Source organism: Coptis chinensis, chromosome 3 (assembly GCF_015680905.1).
Source record: "Coptis chinensis isolate HL-2020 chromosome 3, ASM1568090v1, whole genome shotgun sequence".
Lineage (NCBI taxonomy): Eukaryota > Viridiplantae > Streptophyta > Magnoliopsida > Ranunculales > Ranunculaceae > Coptis > Coptis chinensis.
This window is the reverse complement of record NC_141458.1, coordinates 99,280,823-99,304,024: the sequence shown is the minus strand read 5'-3', so window position 1 is coordinate 99,304,024 and position 23,202 is coordinate 99,280,823. Positions and strand designations below refer to the sequence as shown.

General features: G+C 37.8%; 1 protein-coding gene and 1 pseudogene across 2 annotated transcripts; one reads left to right on the top strand and one right to left on the bottom strand.

Moving 5' to 3' along the window:
- Nucleotides 1–334: 334 nt before the first annotated feature.
- Nucleotides 335–1,278, bottom strand: LOC147512081 (uncharacterized). The gene is made up of 2 exons (XM_086598641.1): nucleotides 745–1,278; nucleotides 335–526 (listed from the first exon to the last, which is right to left on the bottom strand). Exons 1-2 carry the CDS (start codon nucleotides 1,276–1,278, stop codon nucleotides 335–337), a joined length of 726 nt encoding a protein of 241 aa, XP_086454767.1.
- Nucleotides 1,279–5,510: 4,232 nt separating this feature from the next.
- LOC147512080 (protein FAR1-RELATED SEQUENCE 5-like) lies at nucleotides 5,511–23,124 on the top strand (annotated as a pseudogene). Its single transcript, XR_015216063.1, has 4 exons — nucleotides 5,511–6,321; nucleotides 21,042–22,566; nucleotides 22,643–22,705; nucleotides 22,790–23,124. The product of XR_015216063.1 is annotated as a protein FAR1-RELATED SEQUENCE 5-like (transcript).
- The last annotated feature ends 78 nt before the right edge of the window (nucleotides 23,125–23,202 follow it).

Here is a 23,202-nt window from a genome sequence, read left to right as displayed (position 1 = left end):
AGACAAAAATTCTAATATTTCTCAATCCAAAGAGTTTAACCATCAATAAACAATTAAAAGCCCCATGAACAAGTAAAGCAAATCAACTAACTTGAACCAAAAGTATTCTAATAATATGTGAGGGTGCTGCCACCTGAGTTGGTTGTGCTTGTGAGGGTGCTACCACCTGAGTTGTTGGTGCTTGTGAGGGTGCTGCCACCTGAGTTATTGATGTTTGTGAGGGTGCTGCTTGGCAGTCCTTTTTTGTTACTGTAATATATATAAAAGTATCAATTTTCAACTAGTTAAACACTTAGACTCTTTTTAGGTCTTAACTAAGCAAAACTATTTGTTTCTACCTTTTGCCCTGCCATTTTTCTCTGCAGCTTTTGCAAGTTTTTGCATTGTGTCCCTCAACTTTGCATTTACGACATTTTCTCTTCTTCTTGTTCATTTTCAAACCCTCGTCTTCATCTTTTCTTTTATTCTTTTTAGGTCTGCCAATCCCTCTCACATATGGAGGTGGAAACACATATTTGTTTGGATCCTACAGAACAACAAAACCCAATTAGAAAAATATACATAAGAAATTTACACAAATGCATAGTCAGTCCGATAACAAATTAAACTTATTGGTTTAGGCCAGTCCTTGGGGTCAGGCATTGGCTTGATGTGACCCATGTATGCTTATTTGTATGTGGAAACCCAATAATAGGAACTGCAATAGTCTATCCAATCCAGTCTCATAGGATATATCACTCTTACAGCATGCACACAAACTACTACAGAGAGTTGCCACCTAACACAACTACATTCATGATCTACCAGGTTCACAGTCCATCTATTTCCATAGAGATCTTTCACACATTGTAAGTCATTGGTAGATTCAGCCAAATCATAATATGGTATGTATTCGATCAATTCTGTAATTCTCTTAACCACCCAAGGTACTAAGCCATTGCTATCCCATTCCTTGGCTTTCTCTCTCCTCTTATACAGAAATGACATCAACAAAATGTGGTAACTATCAACAAAAGACACTATTGGCTTATCCCTCAGTTCTAGTATCCATGAATTAAACGATTTGGAGAAATTGTTCGAGATATGTTCACACTTTGTAACATGACTAAAGTGTGACCTTGCCCAGGTCTCAACATTCTTTTTCAAAAACCAATCTTTAGCTTGACTACATTCAGTTCCCAATTTCTCCATAGCCTTCTCAAATCCAGTCTTCGTGTTGGGCCTTAAATTCCTTTTGGAAATTTGTGTACATATGTCGAAAGCAAAATCTATGCTCATTTCTAGGAAAAACAATTGGCACAGCCTCAACTAGTCCTTTCTGTCTATCAGACATGAAAGTTACAGCTTGTGGATGATCATTTATCCCATAGTGTTTCATTTTGTCCAAAAACCTTATTCAACTATCCTTAGTCTCCGATCTAGTGATGAAAATAGCTATTGGAAACAAACCATTATTTCCATCCAAGCCAATCATGCTTAAGCACTGCCCTCCATACTTCCCTTTTAAGAAACAACCATCTAATCCAATAATTGGTCTACAAGCATTCAGAAAACCATATAATGAAACATTGAAGCAAATATACAAGTCCTCAAATTCTAAACTATCTTCATTCTAGTGTAAGTGGCAAGAGAGCCTGGGTTACTTTGCATTACCTGATCACATATCATTAAATTATATGAATTAATATGATCACATAAACTAAGTTGAACATAAACATGAACATAAACTAAGTTGAAGCATATACCTACCTGATCACATAGTATAGAAACCAGGTTGTAACTTTCACCATAATCACCATGAATTTGTGTTAAACATTTGATCCTTGAATGCCAAGCAGTCTAGTAGCTGATGGCAACATGGTATTTCTATCTTATATATTTCATCTATTATATTATGTAGTGTTGTTGACTTGTAGTGCACCTTCATATGGTCTTCCATTACTCTTGACACCTAATTGGCATCTGCCATACTGTTTTTATGATCTATATCAGCTGAATATGTGTGCACATTGAATAGTGTATTCAACTTTATTGTGAACCCATCATCCTTGCACCTCTAATAAGCTAACCATGGACATCCTATGCATTTACATAAAACTCTAATCCTGTAAGACTCATCTTTAATTAAAAATGCTTCAAATCTATTCCGTATGCAAATTGTCATAATGTCATGTTGTAGAGCAATAATGGTTGACCACTCTATACCAAGCTTCAACTCAACTACTTCAATCATTGGCATCTCCATCTCTGGTTCAAAGTACACATTAGAAGTTTCAACTTCAAAGTGGTAATATTCGTCACCTGGTGGTATCTCAAACTCCCTCTCATCTTCAGATGAGTGTGAACTGTGGTAGCCCTCTTCAGGGTGAAGACCATCAATAGTTGCCTGTTTGGTGTTGCCTTTTGCCTTTCCCACTTGAACAGTAGGGTTTGCTGGTACAACCAATGGAACTCTCTCTCTCTCAAGATCATCATCCAGCTCATCCTCAAAACCAATCGCCTTAAGTCTAGCCATTTCTGCCCAAAAATTTTCCTCCTCTTCATCAATGATAACGCATTTTCCCTTGTCTTTCGAAGTCAACTTCTTACCCTTCTGATGTTTTCTCTTAACTTGTTTTGGTTTGGACGCCACCTTTGTAGGTTTTTTTTTACATTTCTTCGCAACCCTTCTTTTTATCTCCAAAAGTGTGATATCATCTCCCTTTTCAGCTTGGGATAGTTGAAAAAGTGCATTTGGTACCGGTGTAGAAATTTTAGGAGTCATAACTAAAAAGTCATCAACACCACCGAGATCTAAGTAAACATATATACGACAAAAACCATCTTTGCTAGGAGCCAACAGACCCCACATCTGTAGCAGTTCACCATCAGTATTCACATACACCAATTTACCATTTGTAATGTAGGACAATTGCAAACCAACGACCACTTCTACTAATTTAAGTATGTCTTTTGTGAAATCCATCATATTCAACTCATCACCATCAACCTCACGCATCATCAGTGAATCCTACTCAGATTCGTAATGAGAATGACACACTTCTTTTGCATCAGGCGGTGGTTTAAAGCTTCCCCCAATATAAATAATCAAATCCTTATTGTCAAATAACACCATCCTGCACAAACATGGATAAATTACTTGAGAATTAGGAGCGAGACAAATACTGTATAAAAGCTAATCTATTTTTGTTTTTAAAGAACGAGATAAATACTGTATAAATCCCTCTCATCATTTTATAACAAAGTAAAAAAATAGTGAGGTTGACAAAGATTGAAGGAGATTACCTTTAAATCGAATATTAGATATAGTGATGATGTCCACGATATGAAGGATCCACACAACAACTTCCAACACCACTAGATCTACACTTTAGACACTCAAAATCACAGCCAAAAGTGAAGATTACTTACAAAGCTCTCATTTTTATCTTAGAATTTGCATAACAATAGCAGCACAACACCATTCTTCCCGCTTAAAACCAACAAATAGAGCAAGCTTTGATTGGACGTAAACTGTATGTCTAATTTTGAGTTGTGGGTTTTGAACAGTGTCTAATTTCGAGTTGTAGGCTTTAAACAGTGTCCAATACGTGGCACATCATAGTTTATGGCAAATTTTGTAATTTCTACAGAAAAAAAAATTTAGAACAATTCACAATCTTTAACTAGTCAACTGACGGCCACTGTTGGTTGACTCTTTCTTATTATCAAGTTTGTGGGGGTTGGGGTCATAGTACAAAATATCAGGATATAGGTATTTATCAATACTCAATTTCTGGATATGTATCGTGGATATATCCCTCTCTTTGGGGATATTTGACATTGTTTCACATGCAAATATCGTGGATATATTCAAAATATCGACAAAATCGTGGATATTTCTTGATATATCATGACACATTATTTATATTTATTTGAAATATAATAGTAAATATTAAATAAAATTGTTATATGCACAAAATATCACTAAATATCTTCAAATATCGCAAAATATCCCCAAATATTACAAATATCATCAAAATATCACCGAGATTTGCAGTCGTATATATCTTTGAACATATCGTGATATTTATATATCTTTCCCCCAAATTTGGATAAATATCTCTAAATATCGCGATATATCGAGATATTTTGTACTATGGTTAGGGTTGGGGTTTCATCATTGCAACTAGTGCAACTGACGGCCACTGTTGGTTGACTCCTTATTGTCAAGTTTGGGGGGTTGGGGTTGGGTTTCATCATTGCAACTAGTGGAGACTGCGATACTTGGACTGTAACCTTCAATGTTGCTGGCTTGTTGCTTGTACAACAGCAATTTTTGGTCTAGGCCTTTCTGTTGCTTCCTCCTCCATTATTGCACTTGAATAAGCTTTCTGCAACAATCGATAGAGCAATAAAGCCGACATCCGTGTGCCTGATCCTTAACCAAAGAGTAATTCTACGCTGACACATTATTTTGACACAGTCAACCATTGTCACCAAATACGGGTTTAAAACGCGTTTAAAACCCGAGATATTGCCGAGAGGCGTCGGTTCCGCTTTAAAACCGGGTTTTTCAACAAAACGCGTTTTAAACGCGTTTTAAACCCGCTTTTAAACTTTTTAAACCCGTTTTTAAACTTAAAAAAATGTTTAAAACCGAGATTTTGAAAATCTCCGTTTAAAACTTTTTTTTTTTTTCTAAAAGAAAACGCTAGAAAAGAAAAAAAGGGTTATGGAGTTTACCTTTTTTTTGAAGAGTGGGTTAGATTGACTTATTGAGACCGTTCTATTTTGCTTTGGACTATTAATAATTAATTGAAATTTTTAAAGTTATTAACTTATTTGTAGTAATTTAATTATGCCATTATGGTTGGTAATTAGTAGTATCTTATTTTGAATAGTGTTTTGGCAATCGAATCTAAAATTTCTAGTATTTGGATGAGTAATGATAATTTGATACTTTCATGTATTTGAATTTTCTTTCATTTGTATTATTATTATTTTTATTTTATGTGTCTATTTTTTTTTCCACTTTTATAGAAAATCAAACTCCTTATCTATTATATTATTTATCATCGGTTTTACCGTTTTTTTTTTACGTATTATAACGTTTTAAACCCGCTTTTACCCTTTTTAAACCTTTTTTTTTTATGCCCCACGTTTTTTACGTTTTTTTTTTTCCGTTTTTTTCCCCGAGACGCGTTCCGTTTAAAACACGAACTAAGTTTTTTTTTCAAGTATACCGTTTTAAACCCGTACCGTACCTGGTGACAATGCAGTCAACCAACACACTGAGGTGGCTGTTGACGTGTCATGTCCACCTAAGAAAAGTCAAACTCAACAATTTTGGATTTTTTATTTTTATTTTTTATTTTCTTTGTTTTAATCCAAAAACCCTTCGTATCTTCTTCTCTTTTTATTTCTCAAACACAACTCAGACCCCACGCACTCTCTCTAACTATTAATTTGCACCAATCAAAAAACGCACTTTCTCTTTATTTGCAATTGTTTACTTCTTGTTTTTAGGAATGGAGTCAAGAATTTTTGAATTTGACGATATAAGTATGAGAATGTATGAGAAGGGCATCAGCGATAGAGAATTGGAAGAAACAATTGGTGTTGATGTGGGTATGGAGAATGAATTTGTTCAAGACGAAAAAGTGGGAGATCCGGAAATAGGAATGGTGTTTGATACTGTCGAAGGATTGTTTGAATATTACACTAAATACGGTTATGAGAATGGGTTTCCAGTTAAGAAAAGGTCTTCGTCGAAGGGAGATGATGGGGCGGTTAGATGGGTGCTTTTTGCATGTTCTCGATCAGGCAAGATAGAGAGCACTTCAAGAAATGCTTTTAAATTGCATCCAGTTACCAAAACTCAATGCAATGCAAATCTTAGAGCTGCTTTAGATTCTGATGGAAAGTGGAAGGTGACATCTGTAGTACTTGATCATAATCATGGTTTGAGTCCAGGAAAATCACGATATTTCATAAGAAATCGTAAATTGAACCGATGTGTTAAAAGAAAACTTGAGATAAATGATCAAGCGTGTATTCGGCCAAACAAAAGCTATTCTCCTTTGGCGGTGGAAGCGGGTGGACTTGATAAACTGCCGTATTTAGGTAAAGATTGTCGCAATTATGTCGAGAAATCTAGACGGTTAAGGCTTGGCAATGGGGATCTTTGCGCAACTGTTCAGAACTACGCCGCAAAAATGCAAGCAGATAATTCTAATTTCTACTTCCTAATGGATTTAGATGGCGATGGTAGAATAAGAAATTTATTTTGGGCGATGCAAGGAGCAGAGCAGCATATGAGGAGTTCGGTGATGTGATCTGATAAGAGCCCAAAACTGTAGTTTTAACCCCTTAATAATCATATTGTTAGACCAATTATGTGAATAATAAGTAAGAGTTAATACCGATTACGTGTTTTTATGCATTTCGAGGGCTTCAAAGTCCATTATGTGCGAAATGTGCCACTTTAGCGAGATAAAGGAGCAAAAGTCGCAGAACTTCCGAATGCCATATCTTTGGACTCGGACCTCGGATTGAGGCCTACCTTATGTCAAAACGACCGGCTCGGAAAGAGCTTTGCAATGGTCTAAGCCTTGACCCAATCAGAGGAGCAGAAGTGAACGAAAAGTCTGTAGAAGCCAACTGCAGCTGAAGAGGCCTTTTGGACCGAAAGTATTATGTTTTGGGCGATTCTCCGCCCAAAACATGGCTCCAAGCCCATGCACGATTTTTGGATCTGGATGTATAAAACAAAAGCTTCACTCTTTGTTAATGGTAGCTAGTTAGACCTAAATTAATATATAGAATTCTAGATCTAGTTTTATTAATATATTAAGTTTTAGTTCCATTTCAATTCTCATTTTTAGATTAAATCTTTGAATGATTGTTCTTGATTGATTAGATTAATAAAATAGTTAGTTGTCAATTTCGAATTTTGTCATTTCCATTCTAGATCTAAATTAAATTTTGTTATCATTCCATTCCGGTCATTAAATTAGATTCATTATTGTTTAATTAAGTAAAATTCAATTTCTTACATTATGTTTAGTTTAGATTTAATGGGAAATGTTAGGTTGATGACTCAAGGCTAAAACCTCCATTAGAGGGTTGATGAAGCCTTGATGAAAACTTAGTGGTTAGTATAGAATTGGTTGTAGAATCTATTCCACTCTAGAAGGTCGTGGTTCGCCATGAGAATGGGTGGACGACCACATGCTAGTTAGTATCCGTAGAAATGCCATGAACACTAGGGATTAGAACTCAAATTCTCGCCGTGAAGAACGTGAGAATTGAGATACAACCTTCTACGCTTAGGTTGTTAAGTTGGATTCGAGGTGGATTCAATTCCCTCTATTTCTTTATCTGAATTCAAACTATCGTATTTCCATAGCATTCGTGAGCTTAAATTAAAATAATCAATTTCATATATTGCATCGTAGTATAATCCCCTCAGTAAATCTCTCATTAGATTTAAGATCGATTACTTAGACTTAGAAAACAATCCGTGCTAGGGAACTAGGAGTGGAACTAACTTCCTACTCCACTTAGTGCAATCGCGATCGAGTAGAAAACTTTTGATAAACGCTTCTAGCAAATAGCAGGTTTAGTTTACTTACGTTTGTGAATTCATCGCTCATTTCGTAGGTAAACTATTCATTTTACGCTTATCAAATGGGCCTGCCATCTTAGTTACACTTTAGCATTGTTTTCATAGTAGAAGTAGTCATTTTAAGTCCCATTAAACCCACCCACCCTTGTTTGTTTCATACCGTGGTTGCCCATTTCCCGTGACAAATTCGCGAGAAAATATAACGAGGCCCCGCTTCAAGGAGAGACCACCCGCTTAAGTTACTGGAATTTTGTTTTAATCGAAGGCAGCGCCGCTACATACTAAGCGCCAACCGGCCAAACACTGGAACTCAACAACCCATCGAAAGCCGACGCCCTAAAAAACATCGTAATCTGAAAATTACTCGGGCGTGGTTGAGCCGCTTCAAAGGTTAAAATTCCCGATTTCCCACAGCCTTGATTCAAACTTTGATCTTTCATATTTTTCGTTGTTCTAATCTCTTTATATACACCGAACACGCTGCATACACAAGACGCTATTCATAAGCGAAGCAAGGACGCTTATCGATATTCCTTTCTTCCATACCTCGCGATTTCCGTTAGAGGTTTTCTACTAGTATATCGAATTGTTTGGAGTGTTGCATGTTTAGTTAAGCTCAACTTAGTCTTGCATGAGATTAAGGTCCGGTCGAACAAAACAACAAACGTAATTACACGGCAACAAACAAGTCTATCTAGTACACCACCCAATTTATTACACCTCTAACTACTATCACACACACCATACCCGACATAATGGTCAAGAAAGAGAGACTCCTCTCTCCGACTTTTACAAAGCCTTGAGCGATAGCCCCAAATCGCATCGCTCTAGCGGACCCAAGTGGGGATTTTTGAATCCCCAAACATATTTAATTTGTTACCCGCTTTTCATGGGTTAGACCATGAAAAACCTTATCGCCATTACGCGTGGGATTGAACAAGTCCTTACAACATTCCATCATCCTACGGTAGGTGCGGAACAAATTAAACTGAGGGTATTCCCTTTCACCTTAGCCGATAAGGCGGCGTCTTGGTTAACTGCCCAAGCGCCTAATTCGGTGGACTCGTGGGCTAAACTTGTTCAGCTGTTTATGGAACATTTTTACCCACCCCTAAAGACGGATGAGATGCTTTCCAAGATTCATTTTTTCCGACTGAATCCTCATGAATCATTTTCTAAGGCATGGAATCGTTTCACCGATCTCCTAATAGAGTGTCCACATCATAACTTAGCTAAAGACACATTAGTTCGCGGCCTTTTTCAAAGGTCTTCTACACCACCATAAAGAAGTCCTTGACATAATGAATGGGGTAGTTTCCTAAGTAAAGGAGCCTCTGAGGCTTATAAATTTTAGAAGACCAAACTAAACGGAATTATAATTGGGGGTAGTGATGATATCCCCCCGCCCCTAGTTCTTCTTCAACAAGTAAAAGCCCGCGTATATGTTTGAGAAGAAAACCGATCCGTAACTTAAAAATCTAATCAATCTCTAACTAAAAAGTAGAGGCTATTTCGCTTTCAACAAAAGCCTATCCCCCGTCATGAATGTAAACTCCAACCCATGTAATTTTTCTTTGAGTCCAGAGCACTCGACGATTATTGTCCTCTAGCTTATGGACAACAACCACCGTAACAAGATAATGTTTACTCTATTAATAACTATCCTATTCCTACGCCCTTTGAGACAACATCCCAACCGGTTTGAGAAATAATCAACAAGTAACACCTCCGTGGTAATAATAATCAAAACGTTAGGCAAGCAAACAATTATAACCAAGCTCCACCTAGACAAGGACAAGGACAAGGTCAAGGGAATTATAATAATTATAACAACCAAGCTAACCACGACAAGGTCAAGCACAAGGTCAGAATAATTATAATAATTATAATACTAATAGAGGTATCGTTAGGTTAATAATAATAACTATCACAACCCACCCATAAATAATCAACGAGATAGTTCCAACCACACCACCCGCGGACTACTACACCTACACAACCGGATCGACTTCTTTATACAAGTTACCCAACAACTTTTCCGCATAATGACTCAATCAAACCAACAGATTTTACAATCCATAAATCGGGGCATACAACAGCTTAGCCCAAGCGAAAAGCCCAACCAAAAGGCGTGTTTCCGGGACAAGCAATACCAAACCCTAAAACAAAACACACCTTTGAGGTAAACGGTAATTTAGTACGGAAACTACAATCGTAGGTGACCTAAATGCCATCACCACTCTCCGCCTGGAAGAGTGGTTGATAACAAAGTAACTATGCCTATAGTTACCCCATCAAGATTCCTTACACCGGATATCGAACTAGATACCGAAATAGAAACCGAAGAACCTACCACCTGTAGAGGTCCCAGTTAAACCACAACCTAAGAAACAGAAAGCCAAGGTTACACTTCAAGTCGAGCCATACACTAAATATAGAGTTTAAACCACCGCTCCCTCAAAAATTAGCCATGCTAACCAAGGATACAAACTTTGAGGAGATTAGGAACGTTTTCAAGAATCTAACGATAAACCTTCCTTTTCTCAAGCTATTAAAAGCTCCCTAACCACGCTTAAGTTTCTTAAAGAGTTGTGCACTACTAGGCGTAAGACCAATATACCTAAAGACGCTTTTTTAACCCAACAGCTCCCAACTTTATCCAAAAATAATGGAATTGTTAAGTACAAGGACCCCGGTCGCCCCATCAGAAAATGCACCTTAGGAGATTCCCACACGATTTTAATCGCCTTTATTAGACACGGGGCGAAAGTGTTAACTTACTCCCCGTGATTACTTGTATAAATAAATAGGTCTACAGGAAATGCAACCTACAAAAATAACGTTGCAATTAGCGGATGTGTCAATTAAGTATCCTAAAGGTGTAGTGGAAAACGTGTTTGTTAAGGTTCGTGGATTTCTACTATCCCGCTGATTTTGTTATCCTCGATACGTAAGTCGCTAATGACTCAGACCGATCATCATCTTAGGGCGCCCTTCTTGGCAACCGCCAATGCGCTTTATAAATTGTCGCGATGGAAAGATGTCCTTATCTTTTGGCCATCTTTTCCGCCGAGGTAAATGTTTTAAAATGATGAAACAGCTTACCAAATTCGCCCGTAGATGGGGAGGTTAGCATGATCGAGTTTAGCTCAAGATTATTTTAACAACACATTTCCGAAAACAATATGTACAAATTCCTTTCTTTTTAGAACTTCAGATTTTGTAAATGACTCCTACTTAGAGGAAGTCAACACCATCCCGAGTCCACACCAATTGTAGACCCGGTTGCTCCTCCATATATCGATTACTTAAGACTTGCTTCATTACGCAAGATAAGGACACTTATGAAACATCAACGGACATTCCGGCATTCCACACCGTGCTTAAACCTCTTCCCCGAGTTAAAATATATTCAACTTGATCCGGATGGTAGTCACCCGATAATTATATCTTCTTCGCTAACTAAGGATGAAGAGACATGTTTAATAAGGGTGATTAGGGAACATCGGTCCGCGATTGGTTGGTCCCTAGCCGACATTAAGGGAATTGACCCTAATGTTTGCACTCATCGATCCATTTGGAGGATAACGCCAAGACTTCGCGAACCTCGCCGCTTGAACCCCGCCATGAAAGAGGTGGTTAGGGAAGAAGTTTGCGATTACTCGATCGCGGGTATTATATACCCAATCTCCGATAGCGAATGGGTAAGTCCCATTCATGTAGTTCCTAAGAAATCGGGAGTTACCATGGTATGCGTGAACGGGAAGGGTGACTATGTTGTCACTCAAGGTCCTATGAAATGGAGAATCAGTATTGATACGTGACGCGTTTAAATGCTATGACACGAAAAGGATCACTTTCCTTACCATTTATAGATCGATGCTAGAACGCCTAGTCGGGTCATGCCTTTTATTGTTTTCGGATGGCTACTCGCTATTTTCAGATTATTATTGATATTGATGACCAAGAAAAGATTAACCTTCACATGTCCCTTCGGAACATATGCCTATAAACTAATGCCTTTTGGCCTTTGTAATGCCCCCGTACCTTCCAAATGATGTATGCTTCATATTTTTAGTGACATGGTAGAGCTTTATGGAAGTGTTCATGGATGATTTTTCTATCTATGGAGACTCCTTTACAGATCGCTTGTCTAACTTTTGTCTAAGGTCTTGACACGGTGTGAAGAAAAGAGCCTCGTTTTAAATTGGGAAAAGTGTCATTTCATGGTCAAAAGGGCATAAGATTAGGTCATATTGTATCTAGTGATGGCATCAAGTAGATAAAGCCAAACTAGATAAGATAGCTTACCCTACCTAAAACCACGGATCCGTCCGCGGAGATTAGAGCCTTTCTAGGCCATGTGGTTTTATAGGCGTTTCATTAAAGATTTTTGAAAAATAGCTAGGCCTTTAACTAACCTCGCTTTTGAAGGATGCAATCTTTGATTTTAATTTTAACTGTAAACAGGCTTTTGAAACCTTAAAAGCCGCTTCTAACCATCGCACCTATTATACAACCTCAGATTGGTCTAAACCTTTCAACTCATGTGTGATGCTAGTGACTATGCAGCTTGGTGCTTTTTTGGGACGTAAAACTAGATAATAAGTCCACTGTTATTTATTATGCTAGTAAAACATTAAACGATGCTCAATGGAATTATTCAACTACTGAAAAGAATTTTTAGCTGTCATTTATGCTTTAGATAAGTTTCATCCTTATTTGGTTGGTTCTAAAACTTTAGTTTTACACGGACCATGCAATTTTTTAGGTACCTTCTTGCAAAGAAGGATGCTAAGCGAGATTAATCCGATGGATTCTTCTCCCGCAAGAGTTCACATTAGAAATAAAAGGACAAAAGAGGGTCGAAAAACGTAGTTGCCGACCACTTATCTAGACTTACAAATGACGATAGTAGTGATTCCGAGTCCATACGGACTCTTTTCCCGATGAGCATCCAGATGCTATTTTTCATCACCATGGTATGCGGACATCAGAAATTATTTAGCGGCTGATGTTATGCCTTATAATTGGACAAGAAATGAACGTAAGAAGTTCTTGGCCGAGTCAAGTTATACCATGGGATGAGCCCTACCTTTTAAGTATTGCGGATCGATTATTCGCCGTTGCATTCCCCGGTGGGAATATAATGAAGTTCTATCGCTCGCCATGACAAAGAGTGGTGGCCACTTTAGCGGAATGAAAACAGCCGCTAAAGTTCTTCAATGTGGATTTTATTGGCCTACCCTTTTAAGGATGCCCAAGTGCATTGCAAGACGGTATTCAGATTTGCCAACAACTCGGGCTTAATCACGGCCGTAATATGATGCCATTAAATCCAATCTTGATAGTAGAAATTTTTGATGTTTGGGGTATTGATTTCATGGGCCCTTTCCCCTGTTTCCCACGGTTATATTTATATTCTAGTAGTTGCGTGGTTTACGGTCTAAATGGATAGAGGCCCTAGCTTGCCGAGCAATAACCATAAGACCGTGGTATTTTTATTAAAGAATATATTTTTTCTGGCCGGTTTGGCATTCCTAAAGCCATCATTAGTGATGGTGGAACACATTTTGCAACAGTGAGTTGTTGCATCCCTAGTGAAAAAAAAAAGTATGGAGTTACACACAAAGTAGCAACTCCTTATCATCCACAAACTAGCGCCAAGTAGAAGTTTCTAATAGGGAAATCAAAAAGATTTTAGAAACAACAAGAAACCCCGATAGGAAAGATCGGGTCAAGCTGCCTATCGGATGCCTTATGGGCATATAGAACTGCTTTCAAAACTCCTATAGGTATGTCTCCCCTTTAGACTTGTATTTGGGAAACCATGTCATTTGCCCGTTGAATTAGAGCACCGCGGCTCGTGGGCTATAAAAGCCTTTAACTACAATATTGATGAGGCGGTGTCAAACGCAGTTACAATTAAATGAGCTTGAAGAAACCGTGAGCGATTCTTACGATCTCGCTAAGGATTATAAAGCTAACATGAAACGGTTCATGATAAGCATATCTTGGCGAAAGAGTTTGTGGTCGGACAAAAGGTTTTGCTTTACAACTCCCCGCCTACATATTTTCCTGTGGAAACTAAAACCCGCGTTGGTCCGGTCCTTTTCTCGTTATCAAGTCACCCCTTTACGGGCAATTACCTTGGTAAATCCCAAGGACAACAAGTACCTTTCAAGTTAACGGTCAACGGTTAAAACATTTTCACTTAACTTTCGTCCCCTCGATATAGAGGAAGTCCTTTTTTACAGACCCTATATATGAGGAATGACCCTTGTCATCGTGTACTTCCTTTCACTTCCATTTAATGGTAAGTGCACCATTAAGGTAACCGGGCCCTCCCTATGGAGTGTGTGGCTGTAAGTACCGGATCCTAAGTCCATGGTTCACATATTTCACGTTTTTCCACTCTTGCATGTTTTCTCGGATTTTTAGTCATGTTTTCTATGGTGTGAATTATGTCTTTCTTTGCTTAATGTTTTTGCTTATTATTGGAAAAAAAAAAAAAAAAAAAAAAATATATATATATATATATATATATATATATATATATATATATAATAATAATAATAATAATAATAATTGTTTTCATTTTTAGATATAGATATATATCTAAACCCATAGAACTAGCAATCCAACAAGTCTTGGGAATCGACTTTAAAACGACATCCATGTTAAAACAAATTTTGTGTTTAAAAATTTGTTTGGGGGTGGGAACTCAGTCTTTTCCATCCGGATTGCTCGAACTTTCTATTTGTGTTGCTTAGGTCCATTAGTATAGTTCATTGGGGTTGATGTCATCTAATTTAGTGTTCATTCGCTAAGATAACTTACGCCATGCACGCACTTCGAGGCGTTTTCCACTATCTTATATGTCACCCACGGTCGGAATAGAGTAGTTTATGGATCAATGGATTGGAAATTCTCTCCCGATCATTTCCATATCTCATTCGAGAAAATCGGACCGATAACGGCGGGAAATTTAGTTTGAAGTTGCGCTTAAAAATCGATTTAAAGTCGAAAAATCGAATTGGGCTTGGGCCCAACTCAGGCCACCTACAAATACTCGCTCCCCTTTCCAAAATCCAAATCGCGAAGTTCATCTTCTCCAACCGCTTGTCACAAATTTAAATTCAAACCCTAGCAACCAAAAAAAAAAAAAAAATAGAATAAAAATAAAAATAGAATACATCAAAATAGAAAGACATCCCACGCCTTTGTGAAACACCAACACAATCTCCAACCGTTTCCACCAAGAAACCACCCACCAATTCAAGTTTTCAAACCCGCCACCGTGAACCACCACCGCCACCACCATTGTTTCTCCTTGTTTTTCATCAAACTTGCATCCACTTCCATCTACAAACCCCAAATCGGTTCAAACTCCAATGGCGCTTACGACGAAGAATGTCCGAGCACGCTTTGAGGCCCACCATTTCGCACCATTTTACGACGCCAATATGATTAAGAGGGATTGGAACAGATCGTGGTATTCGACCGGGATTTCTATCACTATGATTTGGTAGAACAGTTTTTATAAGAAACGAATCGAGGGAAATAGGATTTTCATTAGGATAGCAGAACGAGGAGGGAAGTAACGAGACGCTTGTTGGTCGAGCTATTAGGAATCACTACCAGAACCAACCTAGATACGCACCATTCAGGAATCCCAAAGATACCGCAGTTCCTCGTTTTGATGAAAGATAATGGTCATAGAGGGTGAATACAATACGATATCTCATTCATCAAGCTTCGCCAGACGACCCGGAGAACCAATCAACCGGGTCAGAGCTCGCTGGATTGGTAGGAACGCCCCTGAAAGACAAAGTCATCGACATCGGACTTTCGTTCCGACGTTTCTGGATTTTGCAAACGAATGAGTGTAATTTCTGCATCCTCGATTTAATTTTGAATGTGATTAGAGGTGGGGAAGAGCATGGCGCCTCTTCCCCGTATTGATCACTAAGATTATGCTCTCATTTAGAGCCGCCGCTAAACTGCTCCTATTAAGATCAAATTGCATTCTAATGCAAGTATTTATAAGGAATGCATCCAAGAGACTTGGCCGTTGTGTCGCAGAGAATAAAGTTGAGTCGAATAATGAAGGGCGTAAGATATGACATGGTTGGTCGAGGATAATTTCGATAGTCATACTTCTAATTTAGAACGAATGATAATGCCGCAAACCGGTTTGCGATGCGTTATCGATCCGGTGAAGATATCCGACATAGACAAATTGTAATTCGAATAAGCAAACGAACTTTTCGACGAGAGTTGAAATGCTCGAAAGGGGTCGAAGATATCTTGTCTAACTTGGAGATTATCCACCGTAATCACCAAGCCCAAGATGCAAGACTTCAAGATCGAGATGGAAGCACACGCTTTGTTCAGATAGAGATGCTACGACGATGCCACTCGTGGATGAGTCCGTCTCAACCGAAGTCCGAGAGGCATGAGCCGTCGCCAAGAGCCGATGGCTCAAGCCATTCTTCACCACGTAACCAATCTCCATCTCGGGGACCATCTTCTTCACACGCCTAGGTGTTCACCATCGGCCAAGTTCCCCGTTATTTCATTGTTTTTTTATTGTTTTGTTAGTGGAATTTTATTTCAGTAGTTAGATTTAAATATTAAGTTGTTTGTTTTAGATTGCTTGGATTTCATATTATTTTAATATAATTTATTTTGATCATCTTTCGTAAGGTTGTCTTGGAGTTAGAGTTGAAAATTAGGCCGATATCGGCATAGCTATGATTTTTTGTAGTGGTAGCATGATATGTAGGAGAGTTTAGAAGTTACTATGCTAAACCAAGTTTAAAAGATACCGTGGTTGTTAGGAAATCAAAACTATGGATAGTTTCGTTTTGGGTTTGGCAGTTTTCAAGTTCGAAATTGCTTTAAAATAATTTGGCAACTTGCCGATTCGCTTTTGGAAACCCGTAACCTATTTAAACTTCCATCTTTCTACACTCACAACCCACACTACACCCCACAATCATCTCTCACTTTTTACTCCAAGCTTTTTCTTCTTGTTTCTCTTGTCAACTCGGCCAGATTTTTACGCCGCCGCCTTCGTCAGAGCCACGCTTTACACTTTTGTCGAATTTTGTTTTAGAGCTCGACCCGCCCCTAAAACACTGTAAATCGAAAAATCTCAGAGATAATTCGCTTCAAACACTATAATTTCAAAAACCTAAAGAGCGACCAAGATTTATCTGAATAGCCATATAGCCGCCTCCACCCGTAAGCCACGTGAAATTCAAATTTTTCGAGGAGGTTTCTTTCAGTGTTTTCACACCTGTTCTACAGAGTAGTTTTGAGATGACACCTCCTATAGTGATTCCCTGAACAGTCATTTGAAGACTTGATGGGAACCGATACCTATGGAGCATCGTTTGGCCGAGCCGGATCGCGATTAGGATGGCTGCATCTTCTCGTGAGTGATGACGACTCTTTTTCACCTAAGCTAACTGAATTCTTCTATAATAATATTACTTTTATTGTACCCAAGAAGGAGAACAAAAATTTTCCCTTGCTATTGATGGCACGACTATGAAATTCAGTAAGCAATTGATAGCTTTGGTTTCGGGTTGCCATTATCCGACCCTATATGCACACGGGGATATATGATGATAACTCATACCTATATGAATATGCTTATTTCCATGAGTATTATGGGGAGGGGTGTTTCAGATCATGGACAAAGACCAATATAACATCGCTCGAAAGTAGCCTATATCGCTGAATGTAGGCACAACCATGTTGTTCATCATGATGAACATTCTAGGAACGGCAGTTTTACGCCAATAATATCGCTGGTGACGTTTTCCTTGCTTTAGCCGAGGGACGCCGTCGGTATGACATTCCCCGAAGTTTTAGTTGCTACCGCAGGCGAGGCCATACCTTGAGGCATAAGTACCTTCTTATGCCTGTCTTGGTTTGCCGCGATTATGCGCTTTTGCCTACCCATATTCTGCATACACGCGATTACGCATTGGGAAAGGGTCGAAATCATGAGACCCACCCATCGTGGGTGGTAAGATCATTCCGAGCCATGACTTGGCGGGATGGCAGGTGCAACCACATTTGGTTGCCCCTTACACCCCATCGGACCAAATAACACTAGAGAGGTTAGCACTAGTTGATGATACACCCACGGAAGGCGCGGCAAGTTGTTATGGCATGGCGGGGATGCGAAAAGAACCTCATATAGAAGAGGAGGATGACGAGTAGATGGGGTGCAGGTGTAAGTTTTTTTAGTTAAGTTAGTGTCCGCTTAAGTCCCAAGCAATTTCATTCCGCTAACCCCATAATGGGTGGAACTCTTTATAGAGTTGCGTCGTTTTATTACTATATTGGTATGTTTTAACTTTGTTTTGCAGATGTTCCTGAATTTCACGCGCTTCAATGGTATTTTTCTACCCTCTTTATTTAAATGCTTTGAGGACAAAGCATGCTTCTTGTTTGGGGGCATAGAAACACGTGTAATTAAGACATCTGTTAGGATATATATATGTATAATATGCACTTGTTTTCTACTTAAAATTTCAAAAATTCAAAAATATAAATAAAAAGTATGCTATACACTTAGGAATATTGGTATTGTTTTCTTTCTCTATGCTCTTAACAATTTAGAAGTCTCACATAGCTTTTTTGCATCGAATAATTGTTAGAAACTTAGGTTAATATGTAGGTAATAATCTTTGCATCTATCTATAAATTTATTACATGAGTATCTATGATTGTTAGCGAAGAAGTTTTCAAATCTAGGCTAGAGTACTTATTCTACAAATCCTGTGAGAATATAGCCTAAAGCCTTATATGAGCGAAACATTTGAGAAATGACACAAGGGAGAAGTAAAATCCGGATAGAGATATCACACGTCCACTTGCTTGATCACTATGCCATATCCTAAGCGAGAATTTAGGCCCTTTTTGGATCGATATAGCCAGAAATTCAAACCTATGAATTATGTTCCGCTAATCGCCCCTCTGAGCCTTCCTTTAGCCTTCCATAAACCACAATTCCTTTACCTGTTACAAAAAACAAAACAAAATAAAAAATATATATATATATATAATAAATCAACCTACCCAATTTAGAATAAGTCCGAGAATAGAATGAATGAAGAAAGAAGAAGAAAAACCCGTGTAAACAAAAAATTAGTTAGTGCTTCAGAAAAATAAAGAAAATAAGTTTCCATCCAAGGAAAAGAAAAAAATAGAAATAAAATAAAAACTCCAAAAATAGAATAAAAGGAGTCAAAAAGCCAAAGAAAAGAAAAAGAAAAAATATGGCTAAGGATGGAAACAAAGTGTAGAAGCAAAAAGTAAATAACAAGGTTTTCTCTAGTTACATAATATGAAGACTCTATTATCTCGGACTTGTCCTTTAGAATATCCATTTCCTTCCTTCTTAAACCATCTCCTAATCCCCCGTAACACCTAATAAAGACCTCTAGCTCAATTAGGAATAGGTTAGTGTGATAGTAAGTGGCAGATGTGTTTGATCGACCGGCTTCCTTGTTGTCATTGAGATTGTAAGGTAAAGTGTGCCCATCGCATTAATCTGGAGCAAATAAACTTGAGTGGAAAAATCAGAGTGGTTTTGTCTTGACATTTATGTGAGGACCTACTTAAGGACGCTTAATCCGAAGTTTTTAAACGGACTCGCTATTACATTTCATAGTATTACTCATTGTTATATGTTTATTTTAGATGATTGATTATTATGCATATATTAGCTTAGGTTTTGACTTGGTTATTCTTGTTCATAGCTAGTGAGACGTATAGATAATTTGGAGCATGAATAAAGGAAACAATAGTTTTATTTTCTTAGTCGTTGTAGTATAGATGAAGTTTGTGAGTACCTTCACTGGGAAAACTCTCACGAGGCTATAACTTCGTCCACTAGGGAATTCCTAGTGGTTTAAGGCCTTGTTACATATGGTCAATGCAATCGCGACTCAGTAAAACGAGATTAGGTAGAACTCCATTTTTGGTCACTTATTCTAATTTCTCATCTTTGCTTGAGGACAAGCAAAATGTTGTTTAGGGGTGGTTTGATAAGAGCCCAAAACTGTAGTTTTAACCCCTTAATAATCATCTTGTTAGACCAATTATGTGAATAATAAGTAAGAGTTAATATTGATTACGTGTTTTTATGCATTTCGGGCTTCAAAGTCCATTATGTGCGAAATGTGCCACTTTAGCGAGATAAAGGAGCAAAAGTCAGCAGAACTTCCGAATGCCATATCTTTGGACTCAGACCTCGGATTGAGGCCTACCTTATGTCAAAACGACCGGCTCGGAAAGAGCTTTGCAATGGTCCAAGCCTTGACCCAATCAAAGGAGTAGAAGTGGACGAAAAGTCTGTGGAAGCCAACTGCAGCTGAAGAGGCCTTTTTGGACCGAAAGTATTATGTTTTGGGCCTGATTCTCTGGCCCAAAACATGGCTCCAAGCCCATGCACGATTTTTGGATCTTGATGTATAAAAACAAAAGCTTTACTCTTTGTTAATGGTAGCTAGTTAGACCTAAATTAATATATAGAATTCTAGATCTAGTTTTATTAATAGATTAAGTTTTAGTTCCATTTCAATTCCTGTTTTAGATTAAATCTTTGAATGATTGTTCTTGATTGATTAGATTAATAAAATAGTTAGTTGTCAATTTCGAATTTTGTCATTTCCATTCTAGATCTAAATTAAATTCTTGTTATCATTCTATTCCAGTCATTAAATTAGATTCATTATTGTTTAATTAAGTAAAATTCAATTTCTTACATTATGTTTAGTTTAGATTTAATGGGAAATGTTAGGTTGATGACTCAAGGCTAAAACCTCCATTAGAGGGGTTGATGAAGCCTTGATGAAAACTTAGTGGTTAGTATAGAATTGGTTGTAGAATCTATTCCACTCTAGAAGGTCGTGTTTCGCCATGAGAATGGGTGGACGACCTCACATGCTAGTTAGTATCCGGTAGAAATGCCATGAACACTAGGGATTAGAACTTCAAATTCTCTCCGAAGAACATTGAGAATTGAGATACAACCTTCTACGCTTAGGTTGTTAAGTTGGATTCGAAGTGGATTCAATTCCCTCTATTTCTTTATCTGAATTCAAACTATCGTATTTCCATAGCATTAAGTAGCTTAAATTAAAATAATCAATTTCATATTGCATCGTAGTATAATCCCCCTCGTAAATCTCTCATTAGATTTAAGACTCGATTACTTAGACTTAGAAAACAATCCGTGCTAGGGAACTAGGAGTGGAACGAACTTCCTACTCCACGTAGTGCAATCGCATCGAGAGTAGAAAACTTTTGATAAACGCTCTAGCAAATAGCAGTTTAGTTTACTTACGTTGTGAATTCATCGTTCATTTCGTAGGTAAACTATTCATTTTACGTTTATCATGATCACGTTCGACACAACTTACTTAACTAATAAGTATGACATGCCGTTTGCTCCTTTTGTGGGTGTGAATCATCACGGTCAGTCAATCTTGTTGGGTTGTGCTTTAATATCTCGTGAAGACACCAAGACTTTTTCTTGGGTTTTTCAGACTTGGCTTGGTTGTATGGGTGGTCGTGCTCCTAATGCAATAATTATAGACCAGGACAAAGCTATGCAAAATGCTATAGAAATTGTGTTTCTGAATGCACGACATAGGTGGTGTATATGGCACATCATGAAAAAGTTACCTAAAAAATTACGGGCTTATAAGAAGTATGAGTCAATTAAGTTTGAGATACAACAAGCTGTTTATAATTCCTTAACAACCACTGAATTCGAAGGAAGATGGAATAAGTTTATTGAGAAGTATGATCTTAAGGAAAATAAATGGTTAGATGGTTTGTATAAGGAGAGTCGCCGTTGGGTTCCTGCGTTTGTAAAAGATATTTTTTGGGCAGGAATGTCAAGTACTCAAAGAAGTGAGAGCATGAATGCATTTTTTGACGGGTACATCAATTCGAAGACTACATTGAAGCAATTTGTCGAGCAATATGAGAATGCATTACGGAGCAAGGCAAAGAAAGAAAACCAAGAAGATTTTAATTCCTTCAACTCCCGAGTCCCATGTATTACTCACTATAAAATTGAGAAACAATTTCAGGATGCTTATACAACTGCAAAATTCAAGGAGTTTCAGAAGGAGTTAACCGGGAAGCTCTACTGTGACATGTCTTCAGTTAAAAAGGAATGTGGCATTGAGGCGTATGAAATTTCCGAAGATGTTATGGTTGGAGAGGTAAATCTACAACTTACTTTTATAGTTTGCTTTAACCCAGATGACAGTGACATTAAGTGCAATTGTCGTTTGTTTGAGTTTAGAGGAATCTTATGTAAACACATTATTGTCATATTGATTCAGAAAAATATTCAAAATATACCTGAAAAGTACATTCTTCATCGATGGAGGAAAGATGTAAAGAGGTGTCATACAAAGGTTAAAATCAGTTACTTTGATTGGATGCAAAACCTTGAGAATGAACGTTTTGATAGGATGTGTAATGCCTTCTATGAAACAGCAGACTTGGCAACCGACAATGAAGATAAGACAAATATTGTTATGAAGTGGATTAAGGGCTTGAATAATGAACTAAAGAAAGGCGAAGGAGCATGTGCGAGTAGTCAACCTACTACATGTGGAAGTGATCAGCCTATTGCATATGGAAGTGATCAACCTACTGTATGTGAAACTAGTGGTAATGTTCATACTACAACTAAGGATAATGGCCTTATTCGTAGTCCTCAATCAGTTCGTGGCGCAGGCCGTCCACCTTTTAAGCGGAAGACAAGCAAGGTAGAACAAGCTGTTAAAAAGTTGCAAGAAAAGAAGAAGAAAGAGGGGAAGCGAGAACAAGTCACTAAAATGAACCAAGGAAAGAAGAAGAAAGGGACGAGCGCAATTGAAAAAACAATTAATGATTTAGATTTGGAGAAGGTTAGCAAACAACCTTAATGATTTTACTTTTTTTTTAGCTATTTGAGCATTTGTATGAATTTTACGTTATATGTAGGACCCAATTGGTGGATCGGAAGTTATGGAGTCTGGCGAGACACAAGAAAGCATTCCATTAAAGGTTTCTATTTATCATAGTTTATTGTTGTTGTTTTTTTTTTAAAAAGTTGTTTCAATGAATTGGATTTATATTCTTGGTACGTAGGATACGATTGGTGGAGCAGAACTTATGGAGTTTGGTGGAAGCATTTAGTAGGCATGAATGAAGAATGAGAGTTAGTCGAGTAAACTGTATGGAAGACGTACGTGTGATAGGGAAAAAACGAGAGCAGTTTGTCTCTTTGCACTTGAGTTTGTCTATTTGCACTTGAGTTTTGTCTCTTAGCATGGCAGAGAATTTTAAGTATCAGTTTTAGAAGATAGACACAGGTTTGCTGGCCGTGTCGTAGCTGTTTGTGTTTCACTGAACTCGTGTGTGAATTGTGAATCATGTTAGAGACCTTTGGTTATTTGGAAAAAGATTGTTGTTGATTCTTAACATATTTCATTCTAGGTAACCTTAGTGTTTATTCTCTTAGTCTGTCATTTCTGTTTTTACATTTGTTGCTTCCTAATCAA